The sequence below is a fragment of the Eleutherodactylus coqui genome, chromosome 1 (genome assembly GCF_035609145.1).
Source record: "Eleutherodactylus coqui strain aEleCoq1 chromosome 1, aEleCoq1.hap1, whole genome shotgun sequence".
Lineage (NCBI taxonomy): Eukaryota > Metazoa > Chordata > Amphibia > Anura > Eleutherodactylidae > Eleutherodactylus > Eleutherodactylus coqui.
Window position 1 is genome coordinate 375,394,279 of NC_089837.1, and position 19,659 is coordinate 375,413,937.

General features: G+C 39.4%; 1 protein-coding gene across 1 annotated transcript in view; it reads right to left on the reverse strand.

The window, feature by feature from the left end:
* Nucleotides 1-1,032: 1,032 nt before the first annotated feature.
* CBLB (Cbl proto-oncogene B) overlaps nt 1,033-19,659 on the reverse strand; it is a 136,274-nt gene continuing 117,647 nt past the window's right edge. Inside the window, exons 15-17 of the mRNA XM_066578668.1 lie at nt 11,946-12,086; nt 8,055-8,144; nt 1,033-2,576 (exon numbers count right to left, since the gene is read on the reverse strand). Of these exons, the coding sequence (XP_066434765.1) occupies nt 2,314-2,576; nt 8,055-8,144; nt 11,946-12,086 (494 nt within the window). The 3' untranslated portion in view covers nt 1,033-2,313. The remainder of the gene's footprint in view (nt 2,577-8,054; nt 8,145-11,945; nt 12,087-19,659) is intronic.

The following is a 19,659-nucleotide window of genomic DNA, read 5'->3' on the forward strand; positions in this document are numbered from 1 at the left end:
CGCACGTGTGTTAGCAATCACACCCATTCAATGATGTCATTGAATAGTGTGATTGGCTGAAGCCACGTGTGTTTTAGCCAATCACAGCCATTCAATGATGCCATTGAATGGCTGTAACTGGCTGACGGCGTGTGTATTAGCTTTCTGGAGGCGGGGATTTCAAGCCCCGCATTCAGAAAGCAATGCTCTGCCGGGGACCAGGAGGGAGTGACAGCCTGCAGCTGCGCCGCAGAACGCTGGGGGAGGTGAGTAATGATTTTTTTTTTTTCTCCACTGTATTACCGGCGTATAAGGTGAAAGTTGGGGGGGTCGTCTTATACGCCCCGTCGCCTTATACGCCGGTATATACGGTAATAAAATTAAGTTTTTCTATACTGTGAAAAAAATTTGCAATGGGGGTTGAATAATTATTTCAACTTAATGCAATTAAAGAAAAAAATCCTACTAATTTTACCTCGATTTTTGTTGTTGCTTCATGTTTAGAAAACAATGCAATAGGCTTAAGAATTACTGCCTAAACTTTGAGAAAGAAGGCAAAGTCATGAATGCAGGAGAGCCAGAAGCCTGAAATGAAATACAGCTAAAGTTTGGTAGCAATTCCTAATACATCCAAGGAACCTACGCCACCTCTGGCAGTGGTTCTGGCTTTGAAAGATTAGCTACTACATTTTGTACTAGTATGTCCAGCTCTGGGTTCAGTGATAAAGTATCACCATAAACTGCTCTGTCAGGTTTATGTTTTCTCATGTAGCCTCAGAGAATATGGCATATTGAGAGGAATAGTGCAAAATAAAGCAACGGGTTTATAAAGTTCATCTAATGTAGATGTACATATAAAATCACATTATAGACGAGTTAATAATTAATCATAATAGTTTAACAAAATGCAAAACACAAATTAAAGAAAATTAAAAGAAAAAAAAAAAAAGAAAAAAATCAGAATTTTGCATTTCCTTTCACTGCTGTAACATCACATGCACAATTAAATTTGACAATTTACAAATCAGATTAAAATATACTAACAGATACAGTCAGGATCTTTTTATTACTTTGGAACCTTTTTCTTTTCCAAAAGGGCCAAATTTTACAAGAAAGTCAATGATATAAAATGAATGAGCCAAGCATTTGCATGCGAACTTTACATTGGTGCTTTATTGCATTCGACTGACTTGTTCAAGTAGTATGGCTTATAAAACACTTTAGAAACACTAGCAATGCAAACATTGATTTCAAATGTCAAACCAGGTTTACAGAAGCAGCATTACAAAGTATGGAAAGGATATGAGCCTGTAGAAATCAAGCACATACATAATAAATGCAGAGTAGTACCATTTGATGGATATTACATTGAATTAGTCTGCTGCAGCCAATGAATTGGTATGATTGCCCCATGTATTCATTTGTGATGCTAGAGAAGTCACAAAATTCATGTATTCATCTTCCTTTCAAATGTTAAGATTTGCTTGAAAAGCGGTAAAATGGAACAGTTCCACTGTAATTCTAAAAAGATTTACAGATCGTAATTTATTGGATCTTCTAAACGCACCATTCAGCACCATCTCCCTGGTAAAGATGACATTAAGCTCTTTAAATTATTTGGTAGTTTGCACCAATGTACAAAGGATGATCCTGATTTTTTATGTAAGCTTTTCCTCGTATACATGTTCTAAGATCACAGAAGATTAAAAGATGCCATATCCAAAGTAATTCGGCTTAGCTATACAATGATATCAAAATATATCTGTAAAGGCAATTGTTCCACAAAAATTGTATTCATTACACATTCAAATGCAGTTTAGCCTAATACAAAATAACTCTCAGTATGTCAGTAGTAAAGGCCACTTTTTTTGCAGTATTTTTGGATAAATTAAAATGTTGTACAAAAAGATAATAAAATATAGAGAATGAAAAGCATTTTCCAGAATGCAATGAGGTCAGAAAGTGCTGCTGAACGTCTACAACACAAAGTTATTCATTATTTAAAAACATAATAGAAAGCAAAAACTAGAAAAAAACAAAAAACAAAAAAACATACCAGCTTGAAACAAGATAAAAAAATAATTCACAGATTATTTTAGGGAATGAAATAGGCTTTCCTATATGTATAGAACATATTTTCCAATTGTCCAATTGATGTTTTTTTTAAGTCTTTTGATTTGACATCTAACCAAGTAATCTTGGATCCAGGCTCGTAAGCGTTGTCCTGTTTTGATGGGGAAAAGAAATGCTGGAATGACAGTTTTAAATTAAGTTGATAAATGAAATCCATTCATCTGCTTCGCTCCACGAGTGAAGTCTTAAAAGCTCATTTTGTTATAGGTTTAATCGTGGACAGACTGGAGGAGGGCAGCACGCAAATTCTCTAAGTATGCTTCGGGCCACATCTACATTATTCTGAGCGATTTCCAAAGCCCTTTTGACTTCTTCGAAGGAGTAGCCCTCGCCCATTAATTTAGCTATTTTTGCATCTACATTCTCTGTTGAACAATCAGCGCTGTAAGGTCTCCTGTGGACAATCTCAGGTGCAGTTCTGCGGGGAAGTGGTTTGGGTGGTCTGGCTGGTACTTGCGGACAATCTGTAAAATGTATACACAAAAATCATTAGACAAAGGTAAACCTGATAGACGGTTTTAATAAATAAGGCCCAAGAGAAACATAGTTATCGCCTATAATAACCATATTTTACTACAGCAGTTTCAGAAATGAAAGCGGAGTTCTAATTGGTTGCTATGGGCAACAAAGGCCATTTTTCTTTTAGAGAATTGTCATCAATGAGGCTCAGTCTTAATTTTAGAAATCTACATAAAAAAAAAGACATAGCAAGACTCACATTATCTAGTATAATGCAAATGAATAGCAAGATAAAAACACTTTGGAAAACTGAGTTAGGGCGTGATTCTTGTCCGTGTGCTAAATGGAGTTCATAAGGACCCATAATAGCCAATGAGGTTATTCACACAGATGGATGATGAAGACGACTGTAGCACAAGCTCCATTCTGGTCCGCTTTCATGGACGGGAATAGCCTATAACAGAACACGGGCATACCCATATGAATAAGTTTCTAATAGGGTTGTCTACTTTGGATAATCCCTTTTTCTTATAGGCATCCCTTTTGTAATAAACTGATCAGCTGTAGTCTGTGGGTGAACCCAGCAATAATTTCCCTGCAACGCCATAACAGAAATTAAATTTTAAAAAAAAGACACTATTCAAATGAAAGTCAATACAGTGTTTGGCGTTCCAACATGAGGGACCCTAATGGAGGTGGTCAAGGCTCTGGCTAATAGAGAATATCCAATATTACCTAGTACAGCAGTATCTCATCATAGAAAAGCAGCTCTTATATTCTCCATAGTGTGGTGTTCTTTCAATTTAACTTTATTAACAATATGACATCTTCTGGAGACAGTTTGTGTGTGTTTTAACAGTTTTTGTTAATAAAAATTAACAGTTGAAAAAACACACACCCGTTTCCAGATGATAATAAAATTACATGGGGTGAAAAAAAATGCCACTCAGAGGAGATGAGGAGGCGACTATAAGAGCTGCTTCTACCTGGACCCTGACAAAGATGATGAGATGCTGTGGGTGGTAATACCGTGTGAGTTCTGATCCTCAGTAATCTACTATTCACCTATTAGATATCTAATCAGTGTCAGATGAATACTAGGGGCCACATGACAAATGTAAGAAGTTTAAACATATGTATTAGAAAAATGGATGATTCCCTGTTCTATAATTGAGTAAAACTGTAAAATAAATGCAGAAAGTAGACAATCCCTTTAAGAAATAGTTATCGAGATATAATTTATTGATTACATTTTTCAAGGCTAGAAGTCAATTTAGTAGAAATCCAGTTGAAGAGAAGAAACCTACTGGCAGAAGGGGAGCTAAGGACTGGGAGACAGCGGCATCATTTCAATGCGAGGTTTCCCAAGCCATCTATCTTATTTTTCTGTGAAGTGTGCTGATCTATCACAAGAATGCTTCCTGTAGATCAATGTACATTTTTAAGCTTATCTAGTTGAAAAATAATTGCAATGTCAATAAAATAAGGGGGGGGGGGGGGGTGAGTAAAAAAAATATGAAAAAAAAAAAAAGACTATTTGCATGCCTACATTTCCAGTAGTTGCTAGATGCTTCACACTTTAGTTTTTAGTTCCTTGCTATCTGAGTTCCAGGGATTGGATTCTCATATTTGCAACAAAAGCGATTTTTTGCCACTGCCTGCAGGTTAAGCTAGCACATGCAATTTCTCCTTAAAGTGACAGTTGTCCCATATATATATATATATATATATATATATATATATATATATATATATATATATATATATATATATATATATACACACATATATATATATATATACACATACACACATACACACACACACACCCACCCACCCACCCACCCACCCACCCACCCAGGATATCATGGGACATTCGAGCTACAAACTGGGCAAAATTTAAAGTGAATGAACAAAATAAACTAAATCAAATTACTATTTGGTGTGACCACCTTTTGCCTTCAAAACTGCACCACTTCTTAGAAGGAATGTGGCAGGGAGGTTGCTCCACACATGTCTGAGAACTAACCATAGATCTTCCGTGGATATAGGCTTGCCCAAATCCTTATGAAATCCCAGACTGACTTGATGCTGATGAAATCAGAGCTATTTGGGGGTCATCAAAGATTTCACATTTTGACTCATCAGTCCAGAGCCCCTGCTGACATTTTTTTGCAACCCAGTTCCCATGTTTTTGGGCATAATTAAGTTGCGTGGCCTCGTTTCTAAGTGAAAAGGTATGGCTTTTTGGCCACAATTCTTTGGACAGACTTCTCCTAAGAGTAAATGAATACACCTGGGTCCCACTAGTTTCTGCTAGTTCGGAGCTGATGGCACTGCTGGACAACTTTCAATTCTGAAGGGAAGCAAGCATGATTTGTCTTTCATCTGCTGCACCAAGTTTCCTTGGTTGACCACTATGTCTATGGTTTTCAATGTTGAAAGTTTTTGTGCTTCTTTAACAAAAAAGCTTGAGCAGCACATCTTAAAATCAGAGTTTGCTTTCAAATCCTTGTCTGGGAGAGACCTACTGATGCAGTATAACCTTGTGTCTTGTTGCTGTGCTCAGTCTTGCCATGTTGTATGACCTGTGACATGAAACTGTCACCCACAACCTCACCTCTGTAGCAGGAGTTCGGCTGTTCCTCACCTAGTTTTAATTAAGCCTCCTACACAGCTGTTTCTGTTTCAGTTAATGACTGTATTACAACCTACATGTGAAAATTATGCTCATCATCACCTGTTTGGCATAACTGGTTAATTATATATCTGACTATAATCCTACAAAATCCCTGATTTTGTGCACGTTTACCTAAAAGAATTGTTGTTTAATTTAGATATCCTTTTTGCTTTTTCACTTTGCATTTTGTTAAAAATAAAACTAAAACTAAACAACTCTATTTTTAAAGTGCATCCCTACTTTGCAGCATTTTTCCGTGGCGGAAGAACGCAGCTATTAGCTGAACCTAATAGCTCAGTCCTCACATGTGGGATTCTGCCGCGGATTTACGCTGTGTGGGGTGACACGTTGGATAGGCTCTGACAGCAGAGAGGCTGGCAATATACAGTAAGAGAACCCCGACGGGCGTCTGCCAACATCGGAGCTGTACAGCCTTAAATCATAATGTCTTTAGGAGGTCAGACAGTGGATTGGAAAGGGTTAAGGGAAAAACTCGGTAAAAAGCCCATTTTTCCTAAATCGCCAGCGGGGACTTTTTAAGTTTATCCCCGTAAGATTACCATGGCGTAAAACCGCTGGCGTATACAGCTCCATCTGTGGGCATGAGCACTAAAACGTTTGCACAGTACTGTATGTGTATGTTAGCCATACATTTCCACAAACCCGGATCAGTTTTATACATGTGCTTAACAGTGTATGTGTTTGTATATGCTTTTTTAATGCATGTTTAACATATACGTTAATCATACTGTACATTCAAAATGTGATGTGGACAACTTAAAATTGAAATTAGTCTAACACTCCCGCACCTATATGTATATTATATAATATAACTAAGTGAAGTATCGGAGTTCAGCTCCTGCATTTGGTAGAACATTTGAGGATATTGCTTTAAACAGATTTGTAATTCTGTATGATCAAAGAGAAAAAAAAAACATTTTTTGAGATCTCAGAAGTTCAGTGGTTTCCAATAGGATATAGATTTTTTCCCCGTTGGATTAGAAGACTGAAGGCAAAATAATTTTTGAACAATTACTCTAACAGCCGTTTAGTCCATTGTGGCATTACTATGACAACTATAGCATGCATGCTGATATTTTCTTTGCAGTCTTAAAATACTGCACTGTACATGTGGTATTCTGCTGTATTATTCTATGGGTTAATCAGTCTACTAGAGCCGAACATTTAAAAGAAAAATTACCTTTTATATTAACCCCTTCACAACCGCATAATGTAAATAATATGTCATGTGGTTGCAGGGTTGTGTGTGCTATGGAGCAGGCTCCTGAACTGAGCCTCCTGCAAACCAGGCAAGTGTCAGCTGACAGCCACCAGGAAAGTATAGAGAAAGTAGAGATCAGTCCACTTCCCCAAAAGTAGAGCTATAGACCGTCACTCTTAGGCTGCCATTACATGAACGTTAGAGTTTTCTTCATAATTGTCAGGCTGCACCTGCAAGTGTGGGGGTCATGGAAGCGGGGGGCCTTCTGCAAGGCCCCAAGGCAGTCATGGCAGAATGCCATTCCCGTAGGGTGGCTTGATAAGACTGCCTGCCCGATAGTAGTATGGTGTCAAGGCCCATTTACACCAGCCGATGATCGCTTGAAAGAAAAAAAACAAACAAACAAACCCAAAAAATTGCTAATCAGCGATCGTCTTAGTGATAAATCGGTGTGTGTAAATGTGTGCCCATTGTGCGCTTTTAGGGCACTACTGGCTGATTGTTAAATTCACTCCAACCTAAAAATCATCTTTCACTCTTAGCAGTTCTCCACGGGGAGTGCTGATAGCATTGTTTCCCTGTGGAGAACAAAGGATCTGGGCACAGATTAATAGCCTCAGGCTATTAACTGTGTTCAGGGAAGGCTTCATTTGCACACCTAATTGGTACTTAAGTAGCTGAGTAGCTACTTAATACTTTATGCAAAATGATCGCTCAAAGCTGTCACTCAAACTGCCGTTTGAGCGATCATCTGCTGGTGTAAATGGGCCTTAATGCTATGGCATTACATCATACTGCAGGAGCAATCAAAGCAACGCTAGTCCCCTTGGGGACTAAAAAAAATAAAATAAAAAAAAAGTAAAAATAAGAGCAATAAAGTTTTACTAATTATTAAAAAACAAAGTAATAAAAGTTTAAAAAAAAAACCCTTTTGCCACATTTATAATAAAAGAATCTAAATAAGACAGAAAGACATTTTTAGTATAGTTGCGTTTGTAAAAGTCCAATCTATCACCCTCATGATGAATGTCATCAAAAAAATATAGAAGGCAGAAATGCGACTTTTTTGATCACCCTGTCTCCAAGAAAAAATTACAATAAAAAGCGATCAAAAAAGGCGTATGTATTCCAAAATGGTACCAACACAAACTATAGGGCGCCCTGCAAAAAATGAGCTCTCTTACAACTATGTCGACAGAAAAATAAAATAACTATTGTACGCAAAAGATAAAAAAACAAAACAAATGCATCTTTGAAAAAAAAAACAAACAAACAAAAAAACCAAAAATATAAGTTTGGTATCAAAGATGGTGGAATTTAATTTTTTTTCCATTTCTCTCCACTTGGAATTTTTTTAAAAGTTTTTCAGTACATTATTTCGTACATTAAATAGTACCACTGAAAAATACAACTCGTCCCGCAAAAAACAATCCCTCATACAGCAACGTCGATGGATAAATAAAGGAGGAAAAAAAACGAACATGAAAAAAAAAAAAAAGCTTGGTCACTAAGGGGTTGATATGTTAGCATGGCAAATGAGAATTCCAACACAACTCTGAATGTATATACTGGATCAATTACCGGAGCATGATGGCAGCTGATCATATTCTTGGGAAAGTCGATTTAGCTTGACATCATTTGTTGCTCTGCGAGTAGGTGGTAAAGGCGCTTCTAAAGAAAAATTCATATTAATATTTTTAAATTATTAATTCTTAATTAATATTTACGGCAGTTGTAATTTAGCTCTAGCATTAAACAAGACGACAGAAAAGGCATATGGAAGTCAGAGAGGGGTCATCCTTAAAGAGCCAGAATGGAGAGCTGCTATATAAGACACAGCATATCTCAGACATTACAAGACCAGCGGAGCGTAATGCCAAATTTCCCCTGCACGTTGAAAGAGGTGTCCAGTGTTGTGTATATCCTGGTTACTGCGTAATGAAAAGTAATATCTAATAGATTTTAGGTTTTAATTCCTCATCATCGTCAAGATGCTTGCACTCTGTGAAAGGAGACATTCATCCCAGAGATGGGGAAGGAATCCTGACCTACTTCTGATCATACAGCTGTGGCTTTCTTACGATATTTTCATTCTAGGCAAAGCACACTGAGCTGAACACAGAGGCATCACACAACGTTCCCAGGCTTCAACACCAGGCTGATCGCTTTTAGCTGAAATTTGTCATAGTGCATAAGTGAAAATGGGAGAACATAGGACAGAACGGATATTTCAGACTCTGGATAGAAACAATGGGGTTCCTATTCACTGACAGCAAGCAATCATAATTAAAAATGGCTATTAAGAATTAACAAGGATGTTAGAAAGATGCACAACCTTCCTTCAGTAATGATTAAAGCAGACTTAAAGGGGTTTTATGGTTACTGGACAACATCCCTAAAAAAGCGCTCACTGTAGTAAAACAAACTGATCAGTACTTACCCCTCCTTCGCAGCCAGGATCCAGCGCTGTAATCCCGCTGAGATCCCAGTAATATAGTAGGAATCAAAAATAAGACCAGAAGAAAAGCTACCCTTGCGCTACTGGTACATAAGAGAATCATATACTGAAAGAAATGCTGAACCAATTAGAACTTAGTTCACTGAGGGGGTTTGGACTACAGCCAACTCCCCCCTCAAGTCCAGGTTCGCCAGGGAATGGAGAAGGAGGATAGTGTCATGGGTCTTCATCAACGGATTTATTTAGCAGTACAGGGCAGTATACATACAGATACAGTACATATACTGGCTATAATGGCAACGCGTTTCAGAGCGCAATATGACACTTTTTCAAGCCTCCGTGATCCCAGTCTCTATTGTGACAGCCAGTCTCTGCTTGGCTGCAGCAATCACTTGACTTCCAGGGATGTCAACTGTCACAACAGACATTGGGATTACGGCAGGGCTGCAGCGTTGGATGCTGCCGGTAGAGAAGAGGTAAGTACTAATCAGTTTGTTGTTTTACTACAGTGAGCACTATTGAAGGGATGTTGCCCTGTAACTGGATAACCTCTTTAGGACCTTGTTCATATGGGCTAAATACTGTGAGAGCCACATCAGACCTGACGGCTCAGTCTGCAGAACTCCAAGGTCGTGTGATTGAAGCCTAAAGGAATCTTTCTGAGAGTGTAAGAAATTAAAGTAAGTGGGCCTACACGACATCACTGCTGCAGGACAAGTAAACAGATTGCCGGGGACCACCAGAGTAATGCCACTGCAACGAAGGGGAATTTAAAAAAAGGGATGTCCTATGAAAAACATCATTCATAGTAAATTCCAGCCTAAATATTTTTTGTATTTACACTCATTAAAATAGTTTCTATTCCCTATCCTATATTCTAGGATTACTGTTAGACTAGCGCCACCTGTTTCTATTAAAGAGTCTGTGTCTGATTCACCTCCAAGGTAGTCACACACGTTCAGTGTTGCTTCTCTGGGTGTCTCATCTCTTCTCTGATGTCAGAGGAGATGCTGAGCAAATGTTAAGACGTCTCAACAGAAACAGCTGTTTACCGCACTACGGATCCCTCCTCATTCCCAATGGAGCAGAGAAGCAAGACTGAGCATGTGTGACCACCTTCGAACGAATACTTAGGTGGACACAGAATAGAAGCAGCAGGTGGCGCTATTCTAATATTAGTCCTGGAATATCTGAGGTTATAAACATTTTTTCTTAAAGGGGTTGTCTCGCGAAATCAGGTGGGTCTATACACTTCTGTATGGCCATATTAATGCACTTTGTAACATACATCGTGCATTAAATATGAGCCATACAGAAGTTATTCACTTACCTGCTCCGTTGCTAGCGTCCCCGTCGCCATGGTTCCGTCTAATTTCGGTGTCTTCTTGCCTTTTTAGACGCGCTTGCGCAGATCCGTCTTCTCCCTTCTTCTCCCTTCGGCTCCGCTCGGCAGCATCGGCATTTTGGCTCCGCCCCTTGTACGCATCATCGCGTAGCTCCGCCCCATGATGTGTGCCGGTCCCAGCCTCCTGATTGGCTGGAATCGGCACGTGACGGGGGCGGAGCTACGCGATGATGCGTACAAGGGGGCGGAGCCAAAATGCCGATGCTGCCGAGCGGAGCCGAAGGGAGAAGAAGGGAGAAGACGGATCTGCGCAAGCGCGTCTAAAAAGGCAAGAAGACACCGAAATTAGACGGAACCATGGCGACGGGGACGCTAGCAACGGAGCAGGTAAGTGAATAACTTCTGTATGGCTCATATTTAATGCACGATGTATGTTACAAAGTGCATTAATATGGCCATACAGAAGTGTATAACCCCACTTGCTTTCGCGAGACAACCCCTTTAAGTGTAAATACAGAAAAGTGCGCAATAGATTTGACTATGATCTATACTTTTCATGGGACAGCCACTTTAACAAGTGAATGAAAGTTTTTGTTTTATTTTAGAACCTTTCCTGCAGCTACTTTAATTTCTTAAACTCTCGGACATCCCCTTTAGAGGATCAATGGTAATAAAACTCCATATGAAAATGTGGAACAAAATTAAACCTTACAAGTTAGGAAAGCACTACTTGATCCAACAATATCACAGCTCTAAGCTCACAACTCCCCTGTGATGATTAAATTGCGTTTTACAGTGCTGCGAGGAACAGGTTTCCTGATATAAATATCTGGACTTTGTAGAACATGCAGTATTAAAGGTTTTGTGTTCACAGAGTGAAATCATCTGATGGCTATTATCTCCCAGGAAATGGCTTACTTATTAGTCTACATTCACGCCAGGGGCACAGAATCGGATTTATTCTACTAAATATAAAAATTCTAATACCATTACAATTATCCCCCAGGTAACACTTTAACCATTTCTAGACTCTTCAACTAGGATTACAAAACAAGAAACAAGCAAGCTTATAACCTTTATGCTACAGAATTTGGCTCCAAATCCTAGACGGAATCAAGATGACTCACGACAAAAATTATGGTTCATTATGTACATATACGCCACCTCTAAAATGTGATTCCTACCACATAAGATAGACAATGGACAAGAGTGCACTTATTTACATCAAGATTATCATTGACATTCACTAAACCGTATAGGATTAACTCTTAATTCCTATTTACTCTCAAGTAAACAACTGAAAAGTGTTGTTCGAAATCTATCTTTTTCGAACCCTTTGCCAACAGAGTTTTTAATTTGTGCCACTTCAATAGTTTCTTATGTTGTTGATGTGACCCACAGACAAATCAATTTTCTGCTTATTTTCCCTAAATAGCCATCAGAAATTCACAAATGCGGAGAATAAGCACCTCTTTAGTGTGCCAGTTTAAGGCAAGTGCCTCTAAGTGGTGGAGATTTAATGCAAATTTTAATGTTTTTTCAATTTAATGCATGACGGTATCTGACATTCCAGAAAGGAATCAATAAAGTACATCAAATGGAAAATGGTTTTCCACTTAATTTGTTTTTTTTCCTCCTCTTCTTATTTACTTGTACACAAAAATCTTACCCATAGGAAGAAGAAACAAGTCCGAGGCAGAGTTCGGTCTACTCCCTGACGCAGTGGATTTTGAATGTTCTGAAATGCAGGCACGTGCTGGGGGTGGTGGTGGGGGTTGTAGAGGAGGGGAACTGTCAAATGAATCGTCACCTGCATATGGATAGAGATCACACGTCTTTAAGCTTCATTAGCTATATTAATCACAACCACAGATTTACATTTTATGGCTTTTTGATTTGGTTAGAAAATCAGGAACACAATTTCATGGCAGTAATTAACCCCTTCACATCAACATGGCTATTTAAGTTGTCAATTTGATGTCAGATTTCATTTTAACAGAACACTGCAATTCTCCGGACCAGGCTGCTGCAATAATCAGCTGAACTTACTAATGTGAAAAAGTGGTGGACTTATTGTGTTTGTTACCAAAATAGCAAAAATGGTGCCAAATGTCAAAACTAAAAATAAAAACACTTTTCTCCTTTTTATAAAAAGAAAACAAGTCACAAAAAGAAAACAAGTCACAAAAAAAGGACCGAAGAATTTGAAAGAACGTACTGCAGATGCCCTAGCAGAATGCCCCTGTTTGATATCAAATTCGGCCGACAGTGTACAGAATGGAGGCTTCCCAACTACATGACATATAATTCCCATTCTCCATTAATGCACACTGATGGGCAAATACGCCGAAATAACTGTCTGTGTATGGATTCTGGCTTGGCTTTCAATTCCCAGTCAATGTTACAAGGCTTGTATAAAGAGTCTAACATTGACTTGTAGGAATACTGCCTTCTAATAGGTGGCGCTGCAGAGATTGTTCCATCTCCCTTATGTGCATATTACCCAGAGGAGCATGAATGGCCTTATAAGTCTCCTCACTCACTCACCTATTAGGAGCTCTCCTTAAGGGTGCCTTCACACTTGTGATATCACTGCGTTTTTAACGCGAATGTCAATAGGACTTTCTAATGTTAAAAACGCATCGAACAAGAACCGCAATAGAAAGTCCTACTGGCACTCGTGTTAAAAAAAACACAGCAATATCACGATCACAAGTGTGAAGGCACCCTAAGGAGAAAAGATAGCGTTCCTGACCCATTAATGCATTTACTGTCTGCTTCCTATGTGCTCTTAATTTTTAAAAAAGGGGGGGGGGAAATAAAGAAAAAAAAAAAAGAGGTCCCCAAGTGCCTTACTACCTTGTACAGAGAGAATGTAAGGGAGAGAGAACTTTATTTTGAGCAGTAATATTGACATCAGTTATCAAGTAATGTGCGCATCTCTTGTATCTTTATACTAGGGAGAATTAGAAGATTAAGTTATATGGTACATTTAATTGATTTGTTATACCAACTATCTTCCTATAAAGATCCAAATGATAAATGCAATTGTGTTCCCAATCTCCATATATGCATGCGAAGGTTGGAAACTCAGGAAGGCAGTTAGAAGGAAAATTGATGCTTTTGAACTCTGGTGGTGGAGAAGAATACTGTATATACCGTGGTTGGCAATGGTCACCAACTAGATGGGCCTAAAGCGAATCAAATGAAAAATATCGCTAGAGGGCAAAATCACCAAACAGCGGCTCTCATATTTAGACATATCCTGTGAGCCAATTCTCTGCAAACAACACTAATGCTCGGTTCAATTAGTGGGTCACAAAGAAGAGGACGACAAAGAACACGCTGGCTGGACGCAATCAAGGCGGATACAAATATGTACATGGAAGAACTGAAAGAAGAGGTCAAGAATAGGAAAGCATAACAAACGATAATCCATAAAGTGACCAAAAGTCAGCCTAGACTAAAGAGATAATCATCATCACCATCATTATCACCACCAATTTTATTAAGTGTACGAAGGGAAAGAAATGAGGAACGTTGCATTTTTCCCCAATTTTGTGTCCATTTCCTTATGAAAGTGGAACAAATCAAACAAATATGATCATCTTTTGATCCTTTAAGGCAGGCCTGAATGGTTCCACAAATAAGAAAAAGACTAAGTGTTGTCAGTGATGTTTGTGATGCGAAATGAAAATTGCTTAGTTCAGCTGGCAATTCTGCATCAAAATCAATGAGACTTTTGATGGAATAAGGTGCAAATCTGCTATTCAAAATACAGAATATACGAGGGTCGTACCAAAAGTGATGCAAAACTGGTCATAACTTCTTTATTAACTGAAGTAGATTTTTCAAACTGCACATGTAGTTGGAGTGACTCTTCCTCTATCCAGGTGTTTCACAATCTTTTTCTTCCTTGCTGGTGAATAATGGATTCCAAAGGTGGAAATCTGCTCTGATCAGCTTGAGGGCTCAGTCACACGGGCACATTGGCACCCGTACTTCTGGCGCCGATGCGCCCGTGTGACTGACAGTTAGAAGACGGCCGTACCTGCAGACGGCCGTCTCTCTCCAGCGCTAATGAAAGAACACATAATCGGCAATGAAGCCGGTCACATGTTCTTCCTCCCAGCGCTGCAGAGCGACGTCAGTCTTCAGGTACGGCCGTCTGCTAGGTGCAGTTACACGGACGCTGATGCGCCCGTGTGACTGAGCCCTCAAGTGTTTAATGCCAATGACATGTTTTTTCTGATCTGCTGAGAGGGAATGAAACATCGGTGTATCTTTATGATCAGGAAACGAAGAATCAGTCATGCAATGGCACCCCTTTTTTCCAAGGCCTAAGTAGTTCAAGAGCCAGCGATCAGCACAGAACGTCATGGTGACTGTTTTTTGGGATGACAAGGGTGTCATTCTCCTTGATTTTCTGGAACAAAGCCGTACCTTTAACAGCAAGAGGTACGTTACGCAAATACATCGCTTTTAATGGAGACTAATTCTTATAGAGCAAGAGTCACTCCAACTACATGTGCAATTTGAACAACCTAAACACGCACACATTATTATAATACACACACACACACACACACACACACACACACACACACACACACACACACACTCTATCTTCCCAGTGTCGCACAAACATGAAATCTGAACAACCATTCTTTAGGTCCTAAATAGGAAAAGTAAGAGGGATCACAACTCTATTATTCAATGCTATTTGCAAAAGTAAGTGCACCCCCATGTAATGTAACTTCTTGGTGTCGTACAAGCGTGAAATTTGGCGTGAGCATTCTTTAGGTCCTAAATGAGGAGACTGGGAGGGGTGGCGCATTCTGCAGAGTGGCATCCGTACATGCAGCCTGAGGAGAATCTAACGCTCCTTTATGTGTATACATATTTTATTCCTCGGTTACTCTAAAGTGACCATGACTTCATGAAATTTTCCGTGCAAACACGTAAACACCTGTATCAAATTAGCTTGGGTTAAGCCGGGTATATCAGTTAGTCAGTTAATAAAGAAGTTATGACCACTTTTACATTACCTTCAGTACAGAACCTTGTAATTTCACCTGTGTGAAAGGGCCCTGTAATATCCAGCACGAGCCCCGTCCAGTTCAAAAGACTGATGGAAACTAGGTGAGCCGCAGACTGTCTCGCATATTGGACCCTACGGGTCCATCCGCTTTTGTCCGTATGCAGTTTTCTACATAGAAAACGGGATTGGGGGGGGGGGGGGGGGAGGGGGGAGACTGCACTGGCTACAAGAACGCAGTGTGAAAAGACCCTTACTGCAAGAAACCCATCAGCAGCACACGTCTCTCTGCCATCCATAGTTTCCTGCTTCAGTGCATTTAGCATTCGTTAGCTTGTAGCCCGGGTGATTTAGCTCAGAGGATTGCTTAGTCTGCTTCACTTATGTCCAGTCTAAGACCATTTGGCTTTGCAGGCTCTGGATACAAACACTAATGTTTCCTTCACTAACCTCAAGCAAGTTGAGGAAATAAACTGCAAAAGAATTAGAAAGATTGACAACTTTTCATTACACAATGAATAAACTTGGTTTCCCGAAAACAAAAGAGGATTCTGTACTATGAACAAAGGGAATAAAAAAAAACAAAAAAACCTCAGTTTTACAATACCAACTGCTCACCTAAAACAGACATTTTAGCAATGATTTCCTAAAAGTGACAGATAAAATAGAAGCTTTACAGAAAACACACTTTCCTCAGTAGCCAAACATGATACAGTAGCACTCTTGTAAATAATCACACAGCACGGGGAAATAAAGCAACTGAAACAATGCAGTCAGCAAATTCCAAGACTCAAGCATTAAAGCGAAATAAAGCACTTAAGAAGAAAAAGAACAAGTCCTACTTTTAGCTGTCAGGAGTCCTTGGAGAAACCTTATCTAATCTTATTGTACTGCTGCATTTGTGGCTTACAAAAAGAAGGATATAATTTTCATGAACGTATCAGCAAAGAAATGAGGAACTTGGTAAAGGATTTAATATTTCAAGTGATGTGACACTTCTAAACATTGTACAGGTGTGATAAGCTTAAAGAAAAAAGAAAAAAAAATTCGGAGAGTCAGCAGTCAACAGAAGCTAAGAAAGCAAGGAAGGAAAAAGCATGAAGCTTCAGTCACTTAAGCGGTTTAACAAAACACTGAATGTAAAAAACGAAATCCGAATCCTCCTCTTGCCGTCAGCTGACTGACCGTGCAATGAAGTCCTTATGTGATCACTTCATTATAGTGTGTTCAATATAGTAGGAGAGTGCATGCAATAGTAACAAAAACCTCAATAACCCTGGATATTATTATAATCATTACTTGTTCCACTGCTAAACCGGGGAAAATCGGCATCAAATATTGCTGCTTGCAACCCAGTCAATATGGAAAGTCGCATTTCCTTCCAGCTCTGAGTCAAATACACGGGGTGGCCTCACACGAGCGCAATTGCGGCCGCAAAATCCGCACCCACAACCTCTAGAACCCCTTTTTTTAATGGGTACCCACACAGGTGGTGTTTTGTCAAACACATTTCGAGTGTGGGCAAAAAATAGACATGCTCTATGTTTCTGCGCAATTGTGCACGGAAGGCTGCCGTCTGCCCAAAGTGAACTTAAATGAAAACACCTGGGTCCAACGAGTCAGCTGTCCTGCTTTCAAGTAGACTGCCCCACCTATTAACTAGGTGATCCGGTCTTGGCAGCGCAATAAAGTACAGTAAAATGCACCGATCCTGGTGCAATAGCCTATGATGGTGCATCATGCATAGCACATATACGTCCTGCAATAGCGAGCGTATATCGCTTACGCTTGTATGAGGCCGCCCTTAGTGGCTGGTTTATCCCGACTACCTACTTGCTACTAGGTTGGGTCCCCTTTTCCCGTGTTACACATCGCCTAGCTAATTATCAGCGAAATACATCCAACATTACTGAGCAGGTTCTCATACATACTAACAAGATCATAACGAGCTCCAAATGCTTTAAGAAGAAGTAAAAATGGTAATTATTTTCCAGCGCTGTATAACCACATGTACAATGAAAATCAAAAGATTTTTAAATAAATGGAATAGATGGATGACTATTTTGCATCAGGAGAGAAAATAAAAGCTCAAAAATTAAAGTAAACACTTGTGTTGTGAATTAATATTCAAGAAGCATACATCCAGTGTCAAACTTGGCCGCATTCATTTTTTTCTTAAACAAGGCTTTCTTTGCCAGGAACAAAAAAACAACGGAAAAACACATTTTTTTCTCAATCCATGTTTGTGTATTTAACTAATTGGATGTTTTTGTTGAATTATTTGGATATGATCATCATGGAAGGTTAGGATTAATGCTTAAAGTCTCTTCCAAGTTGCTGCAAATGCTAATTAACAGTAACAATTGTTAGCAGAATGTTATTGTTCTCAGTAAGAGAAACAAAATAATCTTGCAGCTATGACACCTTGTAATGGCTAACAAAAAGAAATGATGTAACAGCAAGCTTTCGAGGCTACTTAGGCCTCTTCATCAGGCAGGATACTAAAGTCCCTTTACATGGACCAACAGACTGTGAAGTGACTGCACAAGTGCTGATGTCACAGCCAAGGTCGTTAGGGCTCGTGTAGTGCTTTCACACTGAAAGACTTGCCGGCGGCTCGCTGGCTTCTCGTCTGCTTCTTTGCTCCCAGCTTCCTATGGGAAGCGCTGTGCGGGGAGCTTTCACACAGCACAAGCCGCCAGCGAGTGCCAATGGGGTTGTTTAAGCTGACAGAAAAGTCAGCTGAAATGACCGCTAACGACAAGTGAAGATAGTTGTGCTTTCACATGTAACGATTATCGCTCTTGTCGACCATTTGAACGAATTTTGAGTGATAATTGTTGAGTGTAAAATGGCCTAAAGCCTGATGAAGAGGCCCAAGTAGTTTTGAAAGCTTGCTGTAACTCAATTTCTGTTTTTCAGCCATTAAAAAGGTATCAAAGTTCCAAGATTTTGTTTGTCTTAGGCATCCCTCCCATCACAGTATAACGCTCTCATTGTTTTCAGTGGGACTGCTCAGACAGCCGCTCGATCACAGCGCTTTTCAGCGCCATGATTTTTAAGCAGTGTCTGTTCTAATTGAGCGTTTAGCGCTCCTAATCAATGATTTAAATGCAGCGCTTACTGCAACGCCTGTGTGAGGGAGGCCTCAATGAGAGCAATAATAGTTTTATTGGCCAACATGATACCAGTTTGCCTTTTTGCATGTTGAGGGTTGTGCTGCTTCTACCTGCCCTCATGTATTAGTACATTGTTATTGTATGGCTGCTTTATGTCATTTTTTTCCGTTTATTCCTTGTTCAGTAATTTCTAAAATGATGCCAAATGAAGGATACCAGAATGTACCACACACAGATAGAACTGAACCATTAGGAGGTATTTCTACAAGATTAGTTTCTTTCTCTCACTTAGAGCAAGAACACTTTATTCGATTGGCTAACACAATACTAAACTTTTTTTTGTTTTTGAGCTTGTTGAAAGGAGATTAAAAAAAAACGTGCCAGCATTTTAAGGTAAAAAAAGGTCACAAATTGTGGTGTACTCTAAATTTGTGGCTTCTCTAGCCACTTGGACTAGGGGTTAGCGGAGAGGTGTTGGCGAGGCTAGCAAGTTTCTTAGAGATTTATCATTATAAAAGAATATGGCAACAATTGTGGCTCAAAGTAACTCCTGTTCATATAAGTCATAGATTTAAATTTCTGCTATTAGACCAGTTTAAGGCACACCATATAGTACACTTGGCACGTGGTTTCACTGAACTTCAGCTTAAGACTGGTGTATGAAAAAAAACATTAAAATAAATCTTTTCTAGTGGCCATGTCTATTTGGTTGACTTAGAACAAAGCTGTTGCTACCGCAAAGGGTAGGTTTATGCATATCTTGTAAAGTTTTAAGAGCTCTGCAGCTTTAAGATGTCTGATCAATGTTATCCCTTAGAGGAAAGAAGGTTTCATCACCAACATTCACTTTACTGTAAGAGCAGTGAGACTGTGGCACTCTCTGCCTGAGGACGTGGTGATGGCAGAATTGATAGAGGAGTTTAAGAGTGGACTGGAGGTCTTTCTAGAACGCTGTGATATTACAGGATATAAACATTAAATACCCAGCGGGTGGTTGATCCAGGTCTTGGAGTCAGGTAGGAATTTTCAAACGGTGATCCAGGAAATAGTCTGACTGCCATTATGGAGTCGGGAAGGAAATTTTTCCCCCACATGGGCTAAATTGGCTTCTGCCTCATTGTTTTTTTTGCCTTCCTCTGGATCAACAAGGGGAGGTGGAAACAGGCTGAACTAGGTCTTCTTTTGGCCTAACCTTCTATGTTACTAGATGGAAGGAGTTCCAAAGT